This window comes from Brienomyrus brachyistius, chromosome 4, assembly GCF_023856365.1.
Source record: "Brienomyrus brachyistius isolate T26 chromosome 4, BBRACH_0.4, whole genome shotgun sequence".
NCBI classification, from domain to species: Eukaryota; Metazoa; Chordata; class Actinopteri; order Osteoglossiformes; family Mormyridae; genus Brienomyrus; species Brienomyrus brachyistius.
In genome coordinates, this window is record NC_064536.1 from 20,007,548 (window position 1) to 20,033,662 (window position 26,115).

General features: G+C 41.6%; 2 protein-coding genes across 2 annotated transcripts in view; one reads left to right on the forward strand and one right to left on the reverse strand.

Annotated features, from left to right (window-relative positions):
- LOC125739643 (GTPase IMAP family member 4) overlaps positions 1-26,115 on the forward strand; it is a 386,756-nt gene that overhangs the window by 349,805 nt on the left and 10,836 nt on the right. The window lies entirely within an intron of this gene.
- Positions 1-26,115, reverse strand: part of LOC125739605 (NACHT, LRR and PYD domains-containing protein 12-like) — a 728,681-nt gene that overhangs the window by 41,055 nt on the left and 661,511 nt on the right. Inside the window, exons 15-17 of the mRNA XM_049009881.1 lie at positions 20,926-21,099; positions 20,614-20,787; positions 20,302-20,475 (exon numbers count right to left, since the gene is read on the reverse strand). Coding sequence (XP_048865838.1) covers positions 20,302-20,475; positions 20,614-20,787; positions 20,926-21,099 — 522 coding nt within the window. The remainder of the gene's footprint in view (positions 1-20,301; positions 20,476-20,613; positions 20,788-20,925; positions 21,100-26,115) is intronic.

Sequence of the window (26,115 nt, forward strand, 5' to 3'; positions counted from 1 at the left end):
TAAATTGTCCGTAGGTGTGCGTGTGAGAGTGAATGGTGTGCGAGTGTGCCCTGCGATGGGCTGGCCCCCCATCCTGGATTGTTCCCTGCCTCGTGCCCATTGCTTCCAGGATAGGCTCCGGACCCCCGCAACCCATTAGGATAAGCGGTTTGGAAAATGGATGGATGGAATATTATTCAGAAAACAGTGTCTATACAGTCAGGAATTTAAACATATTTATCTAAGTACCGGTAGAGAGGTTGAACTCAGTCCATTACCTCCCCACTCTGCCTCCTGCCCTCTTCCTACTCTTACCATTTGCACAACTGCCTCAAACTGCCATCATTTGCACAAATGACTAAATATTTATTGTTACCATTTGCACTTTTTATATAATGTCTACAATTATGTAATTGAAGGGTACGCACACCAGTGAGCAAAGAACGGCATTTCGGTTCCCATTTATGTCTTGCACATATAATGTGAATTGACAATAAAATATCTTTGACTTTGACTTCTTTGATCTAGTTCACCCCCAGCTGGTGTGAAGCTTGGAAAAGAAAAACACAAAGCAAACAGGATTTGTTGGAATGAAACTTTACCAGAAAAGGAAACACTGATTTAGCGAATGCTTGAAAACATGTTGCTGTGAAAACACAACAAGCAGATTTCAAAGTCCTACTGACTGTACATTATGTTGTCTTTTTTTTGCAGACAGACAAGCAAAAATTGTATTGTCCTTATACTGTAACTGTCTTTTTCACATTCAGTACTTTAATATGCAGTAGTTTCCTTTTGAAAAGAACCGTTTTTTCCTTTTAAAGAGACATTTCACAATATTATTCTACTTTCTAACCCAAAAATAGCAACAGTTGTAAGTAGTAAAACACAAACACAGCTTGCCATTTTTTTAAAGCAAATTACTCATCAAATGTCTTCACAGCTGCCTTCCCATAAGAGTAACCGCTAGATCACTACTGATGATGACTAACGTGCAAGTCGAGTTTTCAGTGCTTGATTTTTTTTTGGAGAGTCTGTTTTCATCAAGCTCCATGATTATTTTCTGCAAAGCCTCTAACGTTTATCTCAGCTCTGGAGTGTAGCTGAGATCCAGAGTGTATACAAGTGCAGAAAATAAACCCAGAACTTGCACACCCTCCAGAATGATACCTACATCTTCTGGGTCATCGTCTGCCTCTGCACCCTCTTTGCGATTGGCATAGATTCCAAACATTGTCTCCATCATTGCAGCTTCACTTTTTTCACAGTCCGTGTTCTTCACAGGAAAAAAAATGGGGGGGGGATATAAACATATGTTATACCACTCCTATATATATATACAGTCAGGTCCATAAATATTGGAACATCGACACAATTCTAATCTTTTTGGCTCTATACACCACCACAATGGATTTGAAGTGAAAGTCAGACAGTCTTTATTGACAAATTTTATGATTTATAAACTTGCAATATCCATGGGTGCATCAATACTATGTAACTTTTCAATCACAATTAAAGGAAACTTCAATAATGTTGGTTAAAAGCACAGCACAGTCCAAGCAATTAAAGAAATATGTCAAATAAAAGCATTCATGTGGTCCCAGAAAACAGTAACTACCATTGTAACTTCAGTGGACATTGTCAGATCTGTCCAACGTCGCATATTGTTTCAGATCCTTCTTATAGAAAGTACTGTACGCCCTCTCAGTCTAGTCTTATGTCTCTCCCTCCCTCTTACATCACCTCTTTACATTTCAAGCCTTTGATGAAGTTTAAAATGTTAAAAATAAAAACTGACGTTTTTTTCCCACATTATCATACCTGGGTTATGGGTATTATAATGCTTCTAATCTTTCTTCCTTGAACGCCGCCTTTCATGCCAAACACCCTCATCAGGGATGAAGACTGAGCATCCAGCTCAGAGAAGAATTTGGACAGCAAACTGACTGTTGTGATCCTCTTAAATTCAGCAGTTAGCTTAAATGGGGAAAAGGTACATAAAAGCAAGTTTGAATATCATAATAGTGAACTCATTAACTAGTTGAACTAATGTCATCATTTGCCAGATCTTGAATATATGGCTTCCCATATTTTGTTTGGCTGATATGAATAATACTGTACATATTAAATGTAGACACATTCCAATCAAAGTAAATAAGTTCTGTGCATTTATTCAACTACCTCACGGAAACAGAAGAGAGCCGGCGATCTGCTTTTAAAATCAGCAATCAAGGGTGTATCACAAATAACTTCTTGTCTTCTGTGTGCAAATGTCTTCTCCATCAGTGCTGCCACTGTGTTCTCATTGTTCCTTTTCCTTACTTATAAAAGAAGGGTCTCTCTTATCTTTTTAAGTGTCTCTGCAGATTCAGCAGCTGGGTAGGTGGGGCAGTGGTTCACTTCGGCCTTTCTGGGCTTCTTCACACCATAAGCAGGACTGCATTCGTCTGCAGGTGTATTTGTGAGGGAATTCAGTTCAACCTCTGGGCATCCAAGCCGCTTCAGCTTCCGTCTGTAGTTGGCAAGTTTGTATTTGAAGCTCACCTTCCAGACACTATATCCAGTGGCAGAGCCTGGCTCTTTCAAACACGGATGGGATGTGACAAGGGCTTCAGCAACCTCCTCAAACTCACTGTCTGAGGGGTACACTTTGTACTGAACAATCGCTTCTGCTAAACTGTCACGAATGGCGTAACAAAATTCCACTTTGTCCAGCTGCAGCTCACAATCATATAGGAAACGGGGCACAAGAAACACAACAGGCCAGCCAGAGGACCGTGAAGGGGTAGACTCAGGAGTAGACAAAATGTCTGTCATATGAGCTACCGGCTCATTACTATACTATGATGGGCCAGGAGTGGAGTAGAGTTGAGGGGGTATAGAGCCACCAGGCAGCTCAGATGCAGCTGAATCAAAGATGCGCTTTAAGGTACTTCTGTCCTGGGTCTCTGACAATGAAGTCAAGTTAGTAAATTCATTGCCAAACTCTGCATCCATAAACTGCAGCCTGAAGTGGGCTTCTACCCCACACTGACTCTTAATGCGCTGAACAAGTTCACCAACCGTATCTGGAATTCCACCCTGCAGGGTAAGTCTCTGGGAATTGTTTTCCCCGAGGATAATTCTGAGCTTTACTGGAGCAGCCATGTCTGTAACATATAAACATATAAATACATATGTCTTTGTACAAGAGTAAATCTTAGCTAAGGTTTTGAGAGAGTTATTTCCATTGATTATATAAACATAACAGACCAAAAGCTAAGAGCTCATTTAAAAGGAAAGCTACAGTGTGCAACACATTCATGAAAATACCTTGGTTAGAATAAATATAAATAGTGCATGGATAAAATATACTGTAAAGTCACTTTTCCAATGCCATTAACTCATAGTTCATGATATTTCCAGTTTAATACATTTAAAGTAACATTTGTGTTAAACTTTTCTTCACCAGTTCATCTATTATCAGGCTAGTTATTATTTAATAAATATATAACTCATGAAATGATTACAACTCTTCTTTTAATTCCAAGAGAGCAGTCAGTCCAATTAATATAAAAGTTTTAAATCACAATGCCATCCTACCTTATACATGCATGTGTCTTTTTAATGTCACTATTCTGAGAGACCCAAACAAATAGTCTGCCAGAGGGTAGTCATCTGCTACTTCACTAAGCTCAATCAGATCTATGTCATTGGACATGCTGTGAGCTCAAAGGCTCTGTGATGCTCACTATGCCACCCACAAAGTCTCTTAGCCATAGAGAACAGCTTCTCCTGAATTACAAAAATGTGAACAATCTGTCCAAGGTCAGAAAGTCCACTTGTGGACCCATGAGCTTCAATCATGCCCTTTTAGAAACTTACACCTTTGGTTGACACAGATCTAGTTATGTGCACCTCTCTTGTACCAGGAAATTTCTGCTCAATATTCTCAAGAAATTCTTTTTTAAAAAACATCTACAGAAACTGTTGAGACACTTGTCATCACAAGAGCATGCTTTTCAAACCTAGATGCTCTCATGTGATATGAAATCATGAGCTGATGCTTGATCACTAGCGAGAGGGACACATTTTTGAAGCAATTCGAGTGTCGAATGATGTGCTTAAAAAAACTGCTTGGTCTCAAATCGCATTATCCAGAGACCAACGAGAGGACCAGACTTCCTGATGAGTGCAGGATAGTGCTCTAAGAAGTGATGTTTGGGTAGAAGCTGCACATTAGGAAAGAGTTCTTCGTATATTTTGCGGTGCTCTGAAATTTTGCGCTCAAGGTCTTCTGTGTGTTGGAGCAACTAACAGCTCTACAATGCCTTTCAAAGCCATTAAAATCGGCCATGCCATCTCGTCTTCCGGCACCACATGCCCAGTGATGAATAGGAGAAATCTTTATTCTCATGAGCATTCCCCCCAATTGTTTTTGAGAATGTATGTGGGATCATGTGAGGCCTGACCACTTGTAGGGAAAGCTAAGATTTTGCTTTTGGTGCCTGGCACATGTGCAAAATGTTCTAGTTTCAGCAAAGCTGTAGCAAAATTCTGCTCAACTATGTCAGGCAGGGTCTTGCTTATATCCACATCATTACTTGGAGATGCACTGTTTGATTCCACTGCAGAGTCATCTGGGTTAAGAGTATCTTCTTCAGCACAGTTACATGATTCTTATGAAATTCTGGTTGTTGTCACCATACCTGGTTTAAAATCATTTAATGTATGGAGGTTGTCTTTCCTGCTCTTCTGGGAGTGAAAAGTTCCATAGGTATTTGTTTTGAAAGTACAATCCCCGAACATACAAATAACAGTTTCATGATTCTTAAAATGAAGGCCAATATGTATGAAAAAATCCCTCTCTGTAGAAAGATTGCTACAATTGCACAATGGACAACTAAGGCCACGTTCACACTGCCATGCTGAAGTGACTCAAATCGGATTTTTTTGCCTTAATGTGACACAGATCTGATCTTTTCAGGGCTGTGGACACGCAAATCTGATCTTTTGAAATCAGATGTGTGTCACTTTCATATGTGGTACTAAACTGGATACGTATCCGATTCGCGGCCGTGCGACCTGAAGGTGAACGCTCAGATCGGACTTCATGTGGCTTTTTGCTTATACGCATGCGCTGACATCATCAGCCTGCACCACGGGAAGGCAAACATGGAGGAGAGCTGCGATAACAGTCAGTGGAAGGATGGAGAAGTTGGGGATTTAATTGATATTTGGGGAAATGAATCTGTTCAAGCTAAACTGGAAGGAACCTGTCGTAATAGAGCAGTATTTGAAATAATTGCCAAAGAAATGGCACAGCGCGGACACAAACGATCGTGGCTACATTGCCAAAGAAATGGCACAGCGCGGACACAAACGATCGTGGCTGCATTGCCAAAGAAATGGCACAGCGCGGACACAAACGAACGTGGCTACATTGACAAAGAAATGGCACAGCGCGGACACAAACGAACGTGGCTACATTGCCAAAGAAAAACTTTGACTTAAGGCTCTTTATTTAAGAAGGCAAAAGACTCAAATCAGCGCAGCAGTCATGGCCGCACAACGTGCCAATTTTACAACCAGATTGATCGAATTTTAGGAGAATTTTAGAAGAAATCGGTGACATCCCCGGATAGTAAAACAAAACCTTTGTAATCCTACTCGTGTTATAACGTTATTTGTTTGATTTCGGTTTGATTAAGTTTACGGGTATATGTCGAATAATATACATATAACCTTTAAGATTACACTTTGTATTATGCTCCATTATGTAAGTTTCCCTTTTCTTTGTGTAATATAACTAGTTCAGGAGTAACTTCAGTAATCAGGATTCATATTAAAAGTGTAAAATATGTACATTTATTTTTTTTCTGGTCTGATTCACTTTATGAACATTTTATAAGTGTTGTCAGGCAGTAATTACTAGCTCATATAAAATTTGATTGAACAACTGAGATTTGGAATGCACAGAAGACTTCTAACCTGTGTTTCTGTATGTTGAATCAGCTTTCAACACGATGTATATTTGCACAAAAAGAGTAAATTTATTGTTTGCTTTTAACATTGTTTGCTCTAGTTAATTCGACTCCTGAGCCCCTAAACTCTGGCGAAAATTCATCTAGCAGATCATTTACACCTTTGCCAAGATCATCTATACCAGAAGTAATCCAAGATGCCATATCAGACCTCAACTCTTCTAGATGTAAGTGGCCTACTATTTTAGGCCACTTAAGGAGATTGGTTATATGTTCTATTACACATTACAAATATGGAAATTTAAGATTATGTGTAATATATGTGAGAAACCTGCTACACACTTCATGGCATAGCGAAAATGTATTGAATTAACATTTCTAATTAAGATTGCTCTTTTTTAAATACTTCAGAAAACACCAAACTCAACCTATGAACCTGAATATATTTAAAATAAATAAACAAACTACTGCCAGTACTCAACATGCTCTCCATGTTACAGCTCAAAGTTCAAACGGAAGGGAAAAGGCAAAATGGAGAAAACTTTGGGAGCTTTCACAGACAAAAGTCCTAAAGAATGATGACACTGAGGTTCTTCTCAAAATGCAAAAAGCACAGTAGGATCATGACATTAAAATGATGTCATTGCTGACCCAGATGCTTACACAAACTGCACCCCTTATGATTTTTTGCACCCTCCTCACTTCAACAGTATTCGATCTCAACCTGCCCCTTTTAACATCCATCCATCCATTTTCTAAACTGCTTATCCTACTGGGTCGCGGGGGGTCCAGAGCCTATCCCGGAAGCAATGGGCACGAGGCAGGGAACAACCCAGGATGGGGGGCCAGCTCACCGCAGGGCACACTCACACACCATTCACTCACGCATGCATTCCTACGGGCAATTTTAGCAACTACAATTAGCCTCAGCATGTTTTTTTGGACTGTGGGGGGAAACTGGAGTACCTGGAGGAAACCCCACGACGACATGGGGAGAACATGCAAACTCCACACACATGTGACCCAGGTGGAGACTTGAACCCGCGGGTCTCAGAGGTGTGAGGCAACAGTGCTAACCACTGCACCACCATGCCACCCCCCCCCCCCCCCTTTTAACACCCACAGGCAATTTCCAGTCTTCCAGCAGAGCTTCACTCCTGTCCCACCTTTGCACATTCCTCCTGCTCACATTCCATTAGTAAACCAGACACCTTCTGTTTCCTTCCTAGAAGACCTGGCTCAGCCTCTAAGTTTCAGCCAGGTTCCCCCACAAGCTTCAAGTGGTGACACCAATACTGCTTCAGCCCCCAGACAACTGTTTTGTTTAAAAGTTGCAGTTTTGAAAAACTGTTAGTTTGGATATTAGAATGCAAGTTGTTCTTTATTACCAGATAGTATGGTGTTATAATTAAAAAGCTTCTTTTATTTTTGTATTTAAGTTAGTGCAAAGTTTGGCATGTCAAACAGTGACTCCGTTTTTTTCCCATATGCATTATACATAAATGCACATTGTATTTGATTTAGTATTTTCAAGAAAAATACCTAAACGTGAATAAACAAGTGATTACAAGAACATGTTTTTTTCTCTCTTTTTTTTAACAAAACTGCAAAATAGTTGTACAAGTCCACTCCATTTGTTAGATGCCTATAAATATGTTTTGTTAGGGCCTCCCTGACTTGCACTGGATCTGCAGCATCCAGTGCCCCATAAAAGTCTCTTCTGTCACTGCAAGGTGCAGCTTGAGCAACTTCCACAAAATCCTCCCCTCGCATCTCACACAGGTTGTGAAGGGGGCAGCGTGCACTGATGCTTGTGGAGACTGCAGAGATGTTAGCATCCAGCCGTTTCGCCAGGCACCTCCAGCTCCCTTTACGTCTGCCGAAGGCCCTGCTGAGCCGCTCATTGAAGTAGCGCTGATCTGCTGTTAGGTTGCCAGTATCACTACATCCCTTAAGGCGCCAGCTGCGAATATGCAGGGTCTCCTAGCAGCATGACTGGCACACTGGTGTCATTTTTCTCTTCAGTGTCCTAAAACACAAGTAATGCCACATTTTAATCAGTCTGTATGTGTGGGCTAACTCTTCTGACATTCAAATTATAGGTGTCATTGAAGGCAAATAGCAGCACAAGTTCATGATTGTACAATTCATCTGATTATACTGAATACACTTGAAAGCTATTGATACATTTAATGCTATCTAACTATTATTAATAATTATTAAAACATTTTAGGAATACTTATGAAAATGTTAATTTATTGCTACATGGAGTAACATGCTGAACTGACAACACATTTGTGCATTTTAAGTAGATGCAACATGTACCTACATTTGGAAAAAGGTCTCCTCTTGCTGTCATTGCATACAGGTTCGGAGCTCTTTAGGACTCTGGCATTGTGGACACTTCCAGGCCATCCAACATTGATATTTGTGAAGCTGTTGGGACAGTATTAATATAATATTTATGACAATCTTGCAAGGCTGAGTAACACAATGTACTGTGTACTAATACAACCCCCTATTAGTATATTTCCTAAAAATATAATGCTGGTGATTTATATTTTAACAATTAGTTTTTCCTAAAACATTCTTCTACCCTCTAATGTATTTTGTATAAATTAATTAATTATACAATTATCATTTGAATGGGTGTTTATCGGAATGTGGCTCCCGTCTAATGTTCACTCTAGGAGAGACAAAAAGTGAGTAAAAAAAAAAAATCCCTAAATATGTTTAAACTATGGCTGTCGAACGAATTACCGAATTACTGAATGGTGATTTATCAATAAGGTACATTTTAAACTGTAGTTAAGGAATTAGTCATTTTATTGTAATATCTGAAACGTTGAACACATACTATTCTGCCTCTGGACGACTTACTAATTCTCACTAAATTGTCTCTCTCACTCACACAGAGTAACAGATACGGCTGCAAACACACATTAGTGCTTATAGTATGAAGTAGGGTGGTATCTATGTTTTCATCCATCCATCCATCCATCCATCCATCCATCTATCACCGTAACTACTTAATCCCAACTGGAAATGACTCGAAGACCTGTATCAGCACTAAGCTGAACGAGGAAGAGGGTCCCAGTTAATGCCAGTTATCTCCTTATTATATGCAATGGGGGTAGAAGTGGCAGCTATTTTTCGTTCATTCACATTTGCAGACACAACTGAAGCTAATGACTATGAAGAGGTGATGAAAAAAATTAATGAGCACTTTATACCATGCAGAAACATGATATATGAATGTGCACTTTATACCATGCAGGAACATGATACATGAATGTGCACTTTATACCATGCAGGAACATGATACATGAATGTGCACTTTATACCATGCAGGAACATGATACATGAATGAGCAGGTTTCCAGCAAAGTGCACAGAAGACGGGCTGAATGAAAAAAGCCAGTGGAAACACAGACATGCCCACAGACACCTGGTTCACAGTGTGGTAGATCACAGGCCCCACGTCTGTGTCCCACTTACAACAAGCAATGTCAGAAATGCAACAAAACAGGGCATTTCGCTGTTGCCTGTAAGAGTCCAGCAGTGAGAGCTGTGGCTGTGCAGGACATCTTAGTCAATGAGGCTGAACCATTTTTCCTTGGCAGTGTAATGGGGCCCGATTCAGAGTCCATTCAGCAGGCGAATCTTGCTGTATGTGGGAAGACGATAACTTTTTAAATAGAAACTAGGGTAGACATAACCATTATGTGCCATTATATGTACCAGTCTACCACAGTACCCTCTACTGGTGAAAACGGACAAACCAGTCCTGCCCTACAGCAAACTCCATACTATTTGAGGCTATTTTACGACATGTATTTTGGGAAACACAATAAGTTAAATAAAGTGATTCCTGAGCACTCTGCGAGGTTGCAGCTCCGGTGACCCGCTACTACGTAGAAGACCTGCTCATCCGTGAATCATCAGACCAGGAGGAACTGGAAGAGCCCTGGGAGTCCATCATCTGGTGAGGAGATCAGCCTGGTTACCAGTGGAGTCACATTGGCTCTGGCTGCAGATGATGGGCTCAGAGGACAAGGTCACTATGTCTCTGAACCTTGAGCTCCGAAGGACAATTCAGCCTGCTGCTTAAGTGCTGCACTCAGCCGCTCAGCCTTCTGTACTACGTGAAGCCGCTCAGCCTTCTGTACTACGTGAAGCCGCTCAGCCTTCTGTGCTACGTGAAGGCGCTCAGCCTTCTGTGCTACGTGGAGCCGCTCAGCCTTCTGTGCTACGTGGAGCCGCTCAGCCTTCTGTACTACGTGAAGCCGCTCAGCCTTCTGTACTACGTGAAGCCGCTCCGCCTTCTGTACTACGTGAAGCCGCTCAGCCTTCTGTGCCACATGAAGCCGCTCAGCCTTCTGTACTACGTGAAGCTGCTCAGCCTTCTGTACTACGTGAAGCCGCTCAGCCTTCTGTGCCACGTGAAGTCGCTCAGCCTTCTGTTCCACATGGAGCCGCTCAGCCTTCTGTGCCACGTGAAGCCGCTCAGCCTTCTGTGCCACATGAAGCCTTCTGTGCTACATGGAGCCGCTCAGCCTTCTGTGCTACGTGAAGCCGCTCAGCCTTCTGTGCTACATGAAGCCGCTCAGCCTTCTGTGCCACGTGAAGCCGCTCAGCCTTCTGTGCCACGTGAAGCCGCTCAGCCTTCTGTGCCGTGTGAAGCTGCTCGGCCTGTTGCTTCTGTGCCATGTGACCTCACTCAGCCATTTCTATGCTGCACAAGACCATGTAGGCTGCTGCTTCTTTACTGTGTGAAGTTGCTCCTGCCCCATGTTTTCTCTGTGTTCTACAGAGGCACCATAGAGAGCGTCCTGACCAGCTGCATTTCCGTCTGGTTCGGCAGTGCCAGTGCTGCTGACCGGAAGAGCCTGCAGCGGATTGTTAAAGCAGCTGGTAACGTCTCTCCCCTCACTGCAGGAGATCTTCCACAAGTGCTGCATCAGAAAGGCCTCCCGCATTGTGCTGGACTCCTCCCACCCCTCACATGGACTCTTCATGCTGCTCCCATCTGGCAGATGCTACCGCAGAATCAAAGCCCGATTGACCAGACTGTGAGACAGTTCCTTCCCACAAGCCGTCAGACTCCTCAACACGTGGCCTGCCCTCCCACCCCCCCACACACACACACCTGAACTGTGAACCGTGACTTTACTGTGACTTTACACCTCTACACTTTACACATCACTCTTTTAAAATGCACATGCTGCCACATGCACACAGAGGATGAGTGGAGCAGGTGTTTGATTGGTATACTGTACTGTAGCCGTCACATATAAAGGGATCAGCAGGACAGGATGGAGTAATGACAGTGGGCTTGGATGCAATAACAAATCCTGGTGTTTGTATTGTGATCCCTCTAGTTACACACTCTGGCACAGTAATGATGACACTATTATATCTGCCCCCCCCCCCCCCCCCTTGTAAGACAGAAGTCTACCTGGATCACGGGACAGGAACTCTGTCCTTCTATGACAGCTTGAGTAATATCATTCAGCCATGGCATCGATTTTGGCTTAGAAGGACAAACTTTAAGAGAGGCAATGACATCTAAAATATCCTGGCAAGTGGAGTACAAACGTGAAGTTAGCTCCTCCATATCAGTACAGTGAATATTCTCTAAACTCGGCCCAACAGCATCATTAAATGCAGTTACAAATTTGGTAGCAGTAGAAGGCTTCATCTGTGGGAAACATTGGGAGCCGCACAAGACTTAGGGGCAGAACATGGAAGATAACTATCGATCAGGATGGGGGAATGATCAGAGAAATCGGCCTCGCGAACCGTCATATTGAAAACAGACAGACCATATGATAGTACAAGGTCTAAAGTACGGCCATGTTCTTAAGTTGGACCTATTACAGGTCAAAAGATTCAGTAAGATTCAGGAAGTCTTTAAGTAGTGACTTCCTCAGTCCAAACCACACCTACTGCAGCCTGAGAAGCAGGAAGCTCCTCCTACTCTCACAAAAATAAAAACTGAACAAAACGGAAATTAATCTACTCAGTGTTTTTTTGGAAAAGGTACTGATGGTGTAGGTTGTACACAGAAGTATAAATCAGCCTTTAGTCTGGGTGGCCAGTAGGCAGAGCAGGCTGAGGCATTTAAACACCTGGGCACAGTTATGGACGCCTGCATGTCATTCCCCCAACATGCTGACCTTGTGTTTAAAATGGCCCAACAGCTCCTGCACCTTCCACACAGGCTCATGAGGTTTAATGTTAGTAAGAGAGATTTAACTCTGCTCACTTATTGGATCTGATCTCACCTTATTATCATATGCTGGTAAATCTCTCTTACAGTCAAACCTACATCAGTCTTTCTCAGGTTGTTAATCAGGCCAGATAACAGGGTCAGCTCAGCCTTCACTGCTGGAGTCATTCTCTCGGTCAGTCTCTAGGAAAGCCTGCCTTTGATTGGCCGAACTGTGTCAGACAGAGAGATGACAAGCCATCGTATTATTCAATGAACTGGAATAAATGGCAGCACAGCGCCCTCTGCAGTCTGTCATAGAGCAAGTCAGTATGAACAGCCATCCAGGCTTCTCTCCCTGTGAACATTAGACACGAAGATGTGTGCTGGTCTGGGCTGGGAGCTTCCAGTGTGCAGGGTTAGCAAATGATTTCTGAATGTTCACTAAAGAAATATCAGTCATCCTTGTGAACCTGGTTTAGTTTAGACTGATTTATCTATGACTTTGTGTTTCTATCACTTTCGCCCCGTTCAGACATGCACTGTCACCCAGACTGTTCTTCACATTCCCCAGAGGGGCTGTACATGTGAACACAAATGTCTGAATCAGTCGTACTGGATGGTAAAAGGAGTTTATCCTATATGCTACTTAATATAAATTCGGGGTAATTTCTGATTAACCCCCATTGACCCCCATGTGTGAATGGAGCAGGAAATTCTCCAGTGTAGGATCACAGACACACACACACACACACACACACACAGATAACAAGGGAGGTCAGCATTCCAGCTTTTATGGCCCAAAGAATTAGGGACCTACGGGCGGTAGAATGGACCTCAAGGGTAGGGGTCCCTCAACTTGGCACACAACCCCCCTCCCCTTTCCATCCTGTCCTACAAACCACAGACTCACCCAACACCCTGAAGAAAGTTCTCTTTTAAGTTTGGCCTGTATATACCCTGTATGTGGGTTTACTTATTATTGCTAGTCTCAGTATCCATATAGGTTATGTCTGTCTGTGTCCTTAGACAGTCTTAGTGTTTTGTGTGCCGCCCTTATAACTGTGTTTCACAGAGTATCACCTATCTTACCCTTCTCACTTGAACCATTATATAAATATGGATAAATATATATGTACAGCTACCCCTGCATACAAGCTCTCATGGTTAAATCAGAGGAATCGTGAAAAATAAATAATGTAAATAATGTCAACAGGTATCTCAGTGGGCCTCCTAACTATCAGAGGTTTTTTCTTTCTTTATTTAACACCCCCCCCGCTTTTACATTCCTCTGTTGGCTCTTATTTGATCTATATGGTCCGTTAGCACTTATTTGTCTTGTACTATTCTGTGTTAAAAGACTGAATCAAGGTATATATTATCAATCCTGGAAAGCAGATCATTCCATTAATTTGTGTTTGTTATTTGTTAAGTCAATGTCTGTCTTACGTTAGTACAGTATTAGGTAGAAATAAATACATGCCTTTTATACAACTTCAGCCTCCGTTCATTGAGTCCTCACTATAGTCACTGACTGTGCAATCTGGCTCCTAAGCTCCGAAACCTCAAATCGGCTGAAATATCACGACACTCTCTCTCAATGGCCGTGAGAGCAGCTTCCCTACCAGTCGTTTACATTACCTGGTGATGTAGCTCGGTGGACGAACATTCTAACCCAGGTTAGTAAGCTATACTGATAATTATTGAATCCCATTTAAGTCTTACATTAACAGACTCACAGGGATTCTGCAATTGAGTTTGAAGGAACCAACCATTCAGTGTAACAATTAGTTGATAATCATCATTAAATAATATTTTATTAAAATGTAATTAATTTCCCTACATATTGGTGGAGACATTAAAATTTACTTGAGCTAATTTTCCTACCCTAGAGAATTTACAGTGAGTCAGTGGGAGTGTGGATGATATTTCTATCATGCGACAGGCATGAAAACGGAAGAATACAAACATTACAGAGGGTGTAGAACAAGGGGCATTTTCACACACGGGGCCCCCCAGCTTGCTGCTGCCTGAGGAGCTGGGGGTCGTCGCCCCGCCCTGCAATATGCTGCCCAGGATGGGAATCCTCTCCTGCATCCTCGTTTCTCCACCTTGCGATGCTGAGGGAGAATCATCAGCTTCCCCTGTTTTCCCTCCTTTTTCTGAGCCAGGGCAGTTTGTTCTTTGATATCTCCTAAATGGCGGCGTCCTCCCTCTGCTCAAAGTGCTCCATGTGTATGGGACTCTTATCTGAACAAGACGGTGGCCATTTTGAATATGAGACTTATACTACACTACTGTGTTTTATTATTCCAAGCAAAGTTAATGAATGAATCAACTATGCAAATTAAATCGACCTTGAAATATGAAAACATTCCACAAACAGTCACGGAAAGTGAAATAAAGTGGATTAAATATTGCCTGACCACACTCACCCCTTCTGACATTTACCCCCGCAAAGTGAAATCTGCCCCCCCCCCCACTCTCAGAGTAGACACAGCCCCTCCCTAAACTTAAAGACCAGAATAAACATATTCCCAATTCAATATTAATATAAAAATGAATTAAGCAAATATTATCAAATACTTTGAAATAAATTTTTGGGTGCCATTTAAATGTTTACTTATTATTTATTTACATATGTACATATGCATTTGTTTGAGAATGACAAGAAATATCTTTGCAGGGTGAAAAGTTTGGAAACAAAATAAATTATTATTTAGATGCTCAGCGTATCAGTGATGTAACTGATATCATTTTGCAAGAGGCCAATAGCTGATCACCAGAGGAAGGAGAAGGACGTCAGAGTAAGAATCCACCTTTCCTCTGTGTTCAGGGGTATATCTGTATTACTGCAAAGCCACTGTGAGTGTTTTGTGGGACTCATTGCATCTGATATTCTTATTCCTAAATTGCATGGCTTAAAAAGAAGAAATTTAAACCAAATTATAAAGTAAATCATTTGGTCTTTTGGAATCACATGTAGTGCAGCATAGATGATCAGGCATGTAGTGAAATCAGAATGCTACCCACATTAGTCTTAAGGAAACATAGAAAGGCTGCAGTCAGAATAACAAATCAACTTAACTGTCCATTCTCGTTGTTGCTAAATATGCATGTTTTTTAACTTTTATTTTAGACAATTTTACTATCAGGTTAATGTTTTATTGTACGTTAAATAATGACTGTATCTGTTAACCATATCTGACGTGTTGTGATGGGGACGTTAACTGAGAGACCGCAGCGCCTCACGTGCTGCGACCGACGGGAAACCCGCAGTTACCTCAGGGCGGCAGTAGGGGGCGGACGTGAGGTTCAGCCGTCTGAAGTTAAACGGTATGAATGTTATGAGAAGTAAAAATCTCTTACATTGTATTTTTAACCATGTAGAACTTGAATTATTAAGTAATAGCCAGAAAATTCTAATTAAAGGCTAAACAGTTTATTGGATGTTTTTAACAATGCCATTTTTGTATCATATTTCACACATTTTGTCAACCAACAAGATACATTTTCTGTGCCTTTAGAAAACAATTGGCACACTTACACATGTTTTACAGGGCCAAAGCAATTTCTGTCTTTGTTTAGACAAAGGTTGACTTTGCATTTTGCACAGTAGACACGTGAGAAGTGACTTCCAGGTCAGTGCCTGCATCTCTGCCTTGTTTCCCATGTTGGCAAATGGTCAACGCCATCCTTTCTCACATCAAGAGGCACAGCAGAGTCTCCTGAATCATTTAATCAGTAAAAAACTGACTGAAATACAAGTATGGAGTCCGTTCTGACCTTTCTACAGAGACGTCCTCAATATATCCATCAAACTCAACATCTGGAGGTTCAAATGTTCCACCTGTGTTCCACCAAAGTGTCCACCTGAACTCTTTCTGTGTCACTTTGCCCTTTGCTGACTGATCTGTCCTGCTTTGTTTTGACTGTGCTGGTGTCTGATTCTGCTACACTTTCATCTCTCATATCTTCATCACTACTATCTGATCCCTCTTCATTAGTCACTCCCTTAGGACTCCTTTCTTCACTACTGTCATCATCTTCCTCCCCTAACTGCTCCAGGTCACTTGAATTTCCATCAATTAGTATATTCAAGACATCTTCTACACTGTACTTTTTGCCATCTAAATGTACAAATCAGAATCATACACACAATATACATCGTTACATTTACAAACTATATATTGACTATTATCAAATAGCATAAATGTCAAATTCTGAAAATGAATACTAGAAGAAATAATCAAGCTTAAATTGAGTAATATATTAATTGTTGTTTGTATTATGGCAAACAGTACAAATTTAATCAAGAAATTGACTAAAACAACACCTTATGCACTAACAAAATATAATATATCCACATACCCGTAGTATCATATTTAATACACAGTTTCACCACGTTTTTCTGTAAAATATTTCATGATATATTAAGTTATTGTGAGTTAGATCACATTAATAAATGCTCATTTTGAAATATAATTCATTTTCTCCACATTGCGCTTACTGTAACTGCTCCAAAAATAGGACTTTTATCCTGTGAAAATCCTGCCGGCTACAACCTGCATGCAGCCGTCTTCGATTCTTGAAAAAAGACGTTTTCCACCTGCAGTACATAGGTCATCCACCAGAGGGCAGAATAAAGGAATAGGATTATATACAACTGGTTTTTGAGGAAAAGGGTAATCCTATTAGATGGGCTGGCCCCCAGTCCTGGATTGTTCCCTGCCTCGTGCCCATTGCTTCCGGGATAGGCTCCGGACCCCCCGCGACCCAGTAGGATAAGCGGTTTGGAAAATGGATGGATGGATGGTAATCCTATTACTGACGTAGAGGTCTTAGAAATATTGGTATCAAATATGATACATGTGGCGTTATAGTGTTAATTACTTGTGCAGTTATTTACTTAGTTGTAAGGACTAAGTTCGGCTTTTAATGACTCTTTTCCCGTGTTTTAAAGGGGGTCAGACGCCGTTTGCTAATTAGCTTGTCGATTGTCAGGTGTAGCAGTTCACAGGTTTAGTTAGGAAATTTTTATTCGTTTGTTGTATTTTGATCATTTATTCTAACGTGTATTACTGATTTATAACTTTTGTTTTTAACTCTACGGATATTTTTTGCTTTCGCTGTTATGTCTCCCGTCTCCTTTTACATGGTTATTATATATGCTGATTTAATTTAATCGTGTTAGTGAAATTACAGTAAAGTGTATTTGTTTAATTATATTATGTTTTACGTTACTCAGTTACCTCACTTATGCTTTGAGCAGCGCTGAACCAGGACATTAATATGCGAGAATAGGAAGCTTTTATTATGAATGTACAGGCAGAAAATACAATATACAGACAGAAATATATAAAATGTACATATACAGGGGAGAGAAAAGGCCTCCCCACTTACATTTCATTACATTTTATTTTATTCAGAATCAGAATTCACTCTTTTGGTACAACTGCAAGTACTATGAATTTGTTCTGCCATTATTGGTGCATTAACAGACAACATAGAACAAAATTCTGAGAAAAACAGTCATTTTGCATGAGTTTGGCAAACTGAACAAACATTCATTTATTTCTGTCTAACATACGTCACACTTCAGACAGAATAAAAATGGTTATACTGGTTATAAAGCAGAGATTTTACCTTTTTGCCGTGGAGAAGCAGCGACATGTGACACTCTGATAAGGTAAAAATGATTCCTCCAGCACACAGTGAGCTATCCCAGCATGCACAGCGACACGGGGGAGTTTGGATAAACATAAAACCCTGGATAGAGGGGCTCAGTGAATGAGGAGGTGAAGCTGTACAGGAGGGTCAGTCCATCAGAGGAGACTCTGTAGAAGGACAGAGTACCAGCCACCCAGTCCAGATACACTCCTACTCTGCGGGAGCCTGAGGGCTTTATGGGTATGACAGTCTGTTTATTATTGTGACAGACAGAGTAACTGTCAGGAGAGCAGCGCAGCATCCATGATTTGTCATTGGCTCCAAGCCCACAGTCAGCACTGTCTCCTTTCCTCCTGATTCCTTTATAAGTCACTCCCATCCAGACTCCATTTCCACTCCACTCAGCCTCCCAGTAACAGCGACCAGTCAGACTCTCTCTGCACAGAACTTGGGGCCAGATGTCAAATCTCTCTGGATGATCAGGATATGGCTGCTCTGCCCCCCCTGTTACCTTCCTGTTCCCCTCTGACAGAGACAGGTATCTGTTTGCTGTGTTGGGATCCAGCGTCAGCTGGCAGGAGTCTGTAGGCAAGAGGAAGAGCGATTAATCCCACGACGAAGCCCAGCATCTCCATCATTATCACTGTCACACCTCACACACTCACTAACACAGAACTCGCTCCAATACACACATTTTATTCCCAATATACTCATGTAGCCGCCCGAGTCTGCGGCGCTCCGGCTGCCCCCTGCGCTGTGAGACACGCCGCGCTGAGAGACTCGCTGGGGACCCAACTGCACTTTAGCCTGAAAGCTATTATTCTGTACGATGCATAAAATATAAAAACGAAGCAGGAATTCAAGTATGTAAAATACCTCAGGAAATGTCGGACGCCGCGCGACGTGGCGGGAAGATGCGCCAAAATGCTGCGCGTGCTAAATTAATAGCCTTAATTACAGGTACATAAAATTATAAACAGCATCAATAAAACATGTTAAACATGAAATTGTACCACAAAATGTGCCACTAGAAGTTAATTTGTCTTAACTTCAAAATAAGAACTTCCTTCAAACTCCTTCGGACACATACCCCCCTCCAGCAGCGTGCAGCGCCGACTAGTGATGTGTCGGTCGCGAACGAGCCGCTCAAAAGATCCGGATCCGGACCGAGAGACATTTTTATAGAGCAAAACGTCTCTGCGGGTCAGCGCTCCATGCGGCTCTGACCGTGACTGAAGTTTGTGTTAATGACGTGAGCCGCGCGACCGATCACGTGATGAGTCAGACCGGGGGGGGGGGGGGTGGCGGCGGCGATGCACGTGCTGACGGTGTACAGGTACAGAGCACGAGGGAGGGAGAGGAGGAGAGAAAGAGGGAGTGTGGTGCGCGAATAATACGCAAGATGAGTGATAGTCGGACACGCGAAGCGGCATTTGGATGCATTTTAATAGCTATGATAACTCAAAGGCAGATGCACAGTTTGCAAGATGAAGCTGTCATTTCGAGCAGGATCCACAAACAACCTTCACAGACACTTCACAGAACTGCGCATCCAACACTTCAGATGGAAGGAAAAAGACAGGCTAGCGTGCCTGCTACTGCCAGAAGGCGGATCAGCCCGTCTAAGCTGAGGCACTTAGCCTTTCTGCGCCAAAGAAAATGTTAAAATGTTACACTGTTAGAAAGGTGGTAGATAGTTGTTATAGGGGATAGAACCTAAAACTGTTGGATGCTGGTGTTTTGCACGTTGTAATTTATTTATTACTTTTTAATTGTGATTTGGTATTTATGTTATTTGACTGTAATTAATAGATCAAGGACAAAAACAGATTTTCCACTTATATAATGTTCAATATCTTTTTATACCAACCATAATGTAAAATTATGGTATTGAGGAAATTATAATGTTTAGTACACATATCAACCATGGGTCAAAACAGCACTGAATCTGGCTGAAGCAGAAGTAATAAAATGAGTCATTTGGGAGCCGGAAGAGCCGACTCTTCTTGGTGAGCTGAGCCAAATGATCCGACTCACTAAAAAGAGCCGAAATTCCCATCACTAGTGCAGACTGAGGAGACGTTCAGTGTCACAGCCAGTCTGGGGAGATTACGGGTGCTGTCTTAGGACAATACTAACAAATCTCAAAACAGTACTACTACAGAAGTTCCCAGACTCCCATTGTTATTTAAGAAAGTCGTCATCGTTAAACCCAAAAATTGAAAAACAAAATAGGCAGACACACATCACAATAATTTTGTGTGAATACTTTAATAAAGTAGTACTGACAGTGTTAAGAATAAAAACATGCAAACAAACTTACATTTATGGATCCCTGGTCTGGTCCTGCACTCTCCACTGTGGTCCACACTATAGCAGAAGCAGAATGACATAGTACTGCTGCATCCATTTATTTGATTGTTGCATTTTCTCCACATACACGAGTTTATAGCAGGACAGACACACATTCTGTACTCACTTCAGTTTCACCAGTTTACAGCTGGGATCCTCCAGTAGAGCAGAGAGCAGCTTCACTCCTGAGTCTCCTGGGTGATTGTAGCTCAGGTCCAGCTCTCTCAGGTGTGAGGGGTTTGATCTCAGAGCTGAAGCCAGGGAAGAACAGCCTTCTTCTGTGACTCTACAGCCTGACAGCCTGCAGAGAGAAAGACAGTATCTCTCCAATAAATAAAACACCTCACCACTATGAGTATTACTTTTAAGTAAATATGACGACCTCAATAAAGCTTTCAGCAATTACACAATACAGTGTGGAATACACAGTAATATTGACCTCAGTATCTCCAGTGTACAGTGTGAATCCCCCAGTCCAGCAGAGAGCAGCTTCACCCCTGAATCCTGCAGGTCATTGTCACTCAGGTCCAGCTCTCTCAGGTGTGAGGGGTTTGATCTGAGAGCTGAAGTCAGGGAAGAACAGCCTTCTTCTGTGACTCTACAGCCTGACAGCCTGCAGAGAGACAGACAGTATCTCTCCAATAAATAAAACACCTCACCACTATGAGTATTACTTTTAAGTAAATATGACGACCTCAATAAAGCTTTCAGCAATTACACAATACAGTGTGGAATACACAGTAATATTGACCTCAGTATCTCCAGTGTACAGTGTGAATCCCCCAATCCAGCAGAGAGCAGCTTCACCCCTGAATCCTGCAGGTCATTGTCACTCAGGTCCAGCTCTCTCAGGTGTGAGGGGTTTGATCTGAGAGCTGAAGTCAGGGAAGAACAGCCTTCTTCTGTGACTCTACAGCCTGACAGCCTGCAGAGAGACAGACAATATCTCTCCAATAAATAAAAACACCTCACCACTATGAGTATTACTTTTATGTAAATGTGACAACTTCAATAAAGCTTTCAGCAATTACACATTACAGTGTGGAATACGCAGTGATATTGACCTCAGTATTTCCAGTGTACAGTGTGAATCCCTCAGTCCAGCAGAGAGCAGCTTCATCCCTGAATCCTGCAGGTCATTGTCACTCAGGTCCAGCTCTCTCAGCTGAGAGGAGTTTGATCTGAGAGCTGAAGTCAAAACTTCACAGCATGTCTCTGTGAGTCTACAGCTGTCCAGCCTGGAAAAGGAAACGTGTTAAGATATAAATACATACATACAGGTATATCAAATAAAATACCGAAATAAACATTTTTAGTACAATAACACATGTAGCATATAGCTGAAATATCAGTTATTTTGTTGTTTCCTTGTAATAGTCAGAAACACAAATAGTTTTTACTTGACACTCCCCAGCTGAGATGCACCTGCTGTTTAATGACCTTACAGGGTGAGTTACCCTGAGACTCTGTAATATATGCATAAGTATTTTTATAAAGCTCTGAGCAGCGCTGGGGCTCAGTGATCAGCACTACAGCCGACCCAGGGGTTCCAGGGTTTTGGGTTCAGTTATGCCTCTGATATGTGTAAGTCTACATATTTAGGTGAGATTTCAATGTCAAGAAGAGCTTAAGTTATTTTAATTATATTTTTATATGACTTTTGAATTGCTGACACTTTGATGACTGAAATCCTTCTTTTTTGTTTTGCTGTAACTGAGAACCTGTTAAATTTCCAAAACACTAATCAGACAATTATCAATCCTGTCAGATAGGGATGAAATAGCGATACTTTATTCATCCCCCTGGTAAAATAGTGCTGTCGCCTCTCTGATCTTGCTCTCTCTGACACACACATAGAGCTCAGAGTGCAGGGTTGGCCAGCAGCCAGCCCCCTGAAGCTGGGGGGTAAGGGCCTTGCTTAAGGGCCCAAAACCAGCATCACTCTGCCGGCCAGGTATTTAAACCGGTGACCTTCTGACCACAGGCACAGAGTCCAAACCCACTGAACCACACACTGTACCAAGAATGTTAAAAAATATACATATCCTGTAGTACCCAGAATGAAAAGGAATTTCTGGGTGTCTGTATAAATACACTCTAATTATTCTGATAAGATACAAAAGCAGTATCATGAATAACATCTGTACTTCTTTAGCAACAGACGTATGTAAGATCACTTACAGAGCTGTCCTAGATTTCTTGATCACAGGCAGCAGCCTCTGAAGACCTTCATCTGATCTGATGTATTTCTTCAGATCAAACACATCCAGCTCCTTATCTGACATCAGTAACACAAAGGCCAGAGCTGACCACTGTGCAGGTGAGAGGTCTGCTGCTGAAAGGCTTCCTGAACTCAGGGATCTTTGTACTTCCTCTATTAGAGAATTGTCACCTAGTTCATTCAGACAGTGGAACAGGTTGATGGTCCTTTCTGCAGATAAATTCTCCTGAATTTTCTCCTTGATGTACTGGGCTGTTTCCTTAATGTTATGTGAGCTGGGTCTTGTCTCTTCCAGTAGTTTTTGTAACAGAATCTTACTGGAGTCTGTTGAGAGGCCAAGGAGGAAGCGGAGGTAGAGGTCCAAGTGCCCATTCTTGCTCTTTAATGCCTGATCCACTGCAGTCTTCTGCAGGTCAGCTGATGAGGTTGACAGAAACACATATAAAGCAGCGAGATACTCCTGGATGCTCAGATGCACAAAGCAGTACACCTTCTCCTGGTACAACCCATACTCCTCTTTAAAGACTTCTGTACACACTCCAGAGTAAACTGAAGCCTCTGTGACATCAACACCATTCTCTGTCAGATCTTGCTTATAAAATATGAGATTGCCTTTCTCAAGGTTGTCAAAAGCCAGTTTACCAAGTTTCAAAAGGAATTCCTTGCTGTATTCGTTAAGCTTGGTTTCATAGTTTTTCATATACTTGTCATTTTTTAAGCTCAGCTGGAAGATCAGGAAGTGTGTGTACATTTCAGTCAGAGTCTTTGGAATTTCTCCTTTCTCAGTCTCACTAAAAAGCCTTTCAAGGACAGTGGCTGAAATCCAGCAGAACACAGGTATGTGGCACATGATGAAGAGGCTCCTTGATGATTTCACATGTTTGATAATCCTGTTAGCCAGGCTCTGATCACTAAATCTCTTCCTGAAATACTCCTCCTTCTGGGCATCACTGAACCCTCGTATCTCTGTCACCTGGTGGACACACTCAGGAGGTATCTGATTGGCTGCTGCTGGCCGGGAGGTTATCCAGAGGAGAGCAGATGGAAGCAGATTCCCCTTAATGAGGTTAGTCAACAGCATATCCAGTGATGCTTTCTTTGTTACATCAAACCAACTCTCATTCTTTTGAAAATCTAGAGGAAGGCGACACTCATCCAGACCATCAAAGATCAACAAAACTTTGTACCTACACAGCTCAGTGGATTCAAGTGATTTCAGGTCTGGGACAAAGTGGTGAAGCAGATCAATCAGACTGTATTCATGCTTAATCAAGTTCAGGTCCCGGAAAGGAAGAGCAAATATGAAGGGAACATCCTGGTTTGCTTTTCCTTCTGCCCAGTCAAGAATAACTTTCTGCACAGAGACTGTTTTCCCGATACCTGCGACCCCTTTTGTGAGTACAGTTCTGATAGGTGTCACACGCCCATATAAGGGTTTAAATATATCATTGCACTTGACTGTAGTATCTTCTGTTCCCCTTTTCTTGGATGCTGTTTCAATCTGTCTCACTTCATGTTCATCACTGACTCCTCCAGCTCCCCCTTCAGTTATGTAGAGTTCTGTGTAAATCTCTTTGAGAAGTGTTGGCTGTCCTTCCTTAGCTTTCCCTTCAAATACACACTCAAATTTCTTCTTCAGATTACATTTCATTGTGTGCTGACACTGCGACAGAAGATGCCCTGAAATGAAATGAGAGCTTTTCAAAAAACATTTTTTTACTCATTTAAGTCAAATTAAATGAACTTGAATAAATGATAAACTGAAATGTAAACACATTTTTTCATAAACTTTCTCTTTGGCAAAGCAAACACACTGAATGAGGTACAGCTCTTACTCTTCTCCAGCATGTCAGCAAGATCATTTTGCTCCATGGTCCTCAGGATGTACAGTGTGATCTTCAGAGCTCCCTCTCTACCACAGGTCTTCTGCATCTGACCATCACTGTCCAGGTCATTGTCCTCCTCCAGCTGAGGCTCAGAGCATTCTGGGTCATTCTGATCCAGGTACCTTTTGAATTTCATCAGCTCATCCTTCAGAAACATTTGAGCTTTTTTCTCCAGTAACTGAAATGAAAAGTTACAGTATAATTATTATCACTCTTGTCACTGTATCTTTTTATAACTTAATTTGTGAATTATGCTGCATTCCATTTCAACTTGTAATTTGGCAATTTTGAGTTTCTAGTGTGAAATTTCACCTGGAACACCCCCCTGAAGTCAGAATTCCAACTCGTGAGGTCGGGGGAATCTACACAACCTCGACCTCCGAAATCAAAATGGCTGTGCCCTTTATCAACAGAAGTTAAAGCTGTAGTTTTATAGTGTTTATTAGCAGTTATGTATTATGGTTGTACACATCACTTTCTGTTGCTATGGTTTTTTTATGTGCAAAACATCATGTACTGTAATGTGTTGTTATCAACTGGTATTGCTAACAATGACTAACAATTAACCTGGCTAGATCTGGGGCCTGTTTCAGAAAGCAGGATTTCTTTCTTAGCCGGATAACTTGTCAGATTTAAGGTAGTCTGGGCTAAATATAACTGAATGTAGATGAAGACCATTTAAATTGGGGCACATTAAATACAAGAAGTTATCTAGCTAAGCAAGAAATCCTGCTCTTTGAAAAAAGTCCCTGGTTTTGCTAAATGGCTTTCCGACTTGCTGAACTGGAATGAGGGTAACTTGGGTGTGATGTCATTCTCAGCTACGACTTCTGACATCTGAGGTAAATGGAACACAGCATTAGTTGTAAATATCATCTCTTTGATAGGATGAACTACTTATTGTACATCTGTAGAAGATATATGTCAATTTAGATAAAATATAATTCACTAATAAATGCACACCTTGAAGATGGATGATAAGTCTCTTTTATTCATTCTATTCACTCGGTCTCTGTGAATAAAACACAAATGTCCAACTGTTACATTTTTTTTTAAACAGATGTAACTGCCATCCACATTCTGAGCTTATTTCATTAGTTTGGCTTCATGACATCAGCTTGTTTATGACAGTATAAGAGAAGCAGTGACACCTAGTGGCAGCACAAAGACACAGCAGGTAGCAGCCAGGAGAGACGGTTTGGCATGTAGCTCCCAGTCACTCAATGACATTCACTAGCTACTTCTTGTAAACCGTTAGCATGATTTCAAACAGATTTCAACTTAATTACCATAACTATCCAGGAGTGGAATCTGGGAGGGGACAAAACTGGCTCCTGCAATTTAAGGACCCCCAGCTGATCTTGAATTTTTATAATTTTCCTCTGCTAAAAAAACACGTAGATCAAATGTTCACACTGAACCATTTATATAATAATTTTGATTACAATAAAATGTATAATAATATAACAATATACAAATTTTGCATGATCCCCCCCCCCCCCCCCCCCAGCAGCACTCCTGTTTCCCTCCTGCTTCCCAAAGCAGCTCGCTTAACCCCAAAGGGATTTATTCTGTCCCTTGTTTCCAGGGTTAAGAGAATTAAGCGTAAACCTTAGTGTAGCAACATGTGCTTGAACTTTGTGTTCATTAGATTGAGCAGAAATGCAGGCTAGAGAACAGAAATGTGAGTTGATCTGTTTATCAGACAGAGCAGGAAAATCACAAAAGGCTACAGTGAGTTGGGGCTGCTTGCAGGTGGCCAAACCCATAAGTTACAGGCTGTAAAAAGTTCATATGAAATGCTGATTACAAAATATCCCTCTACTCAGTTTCT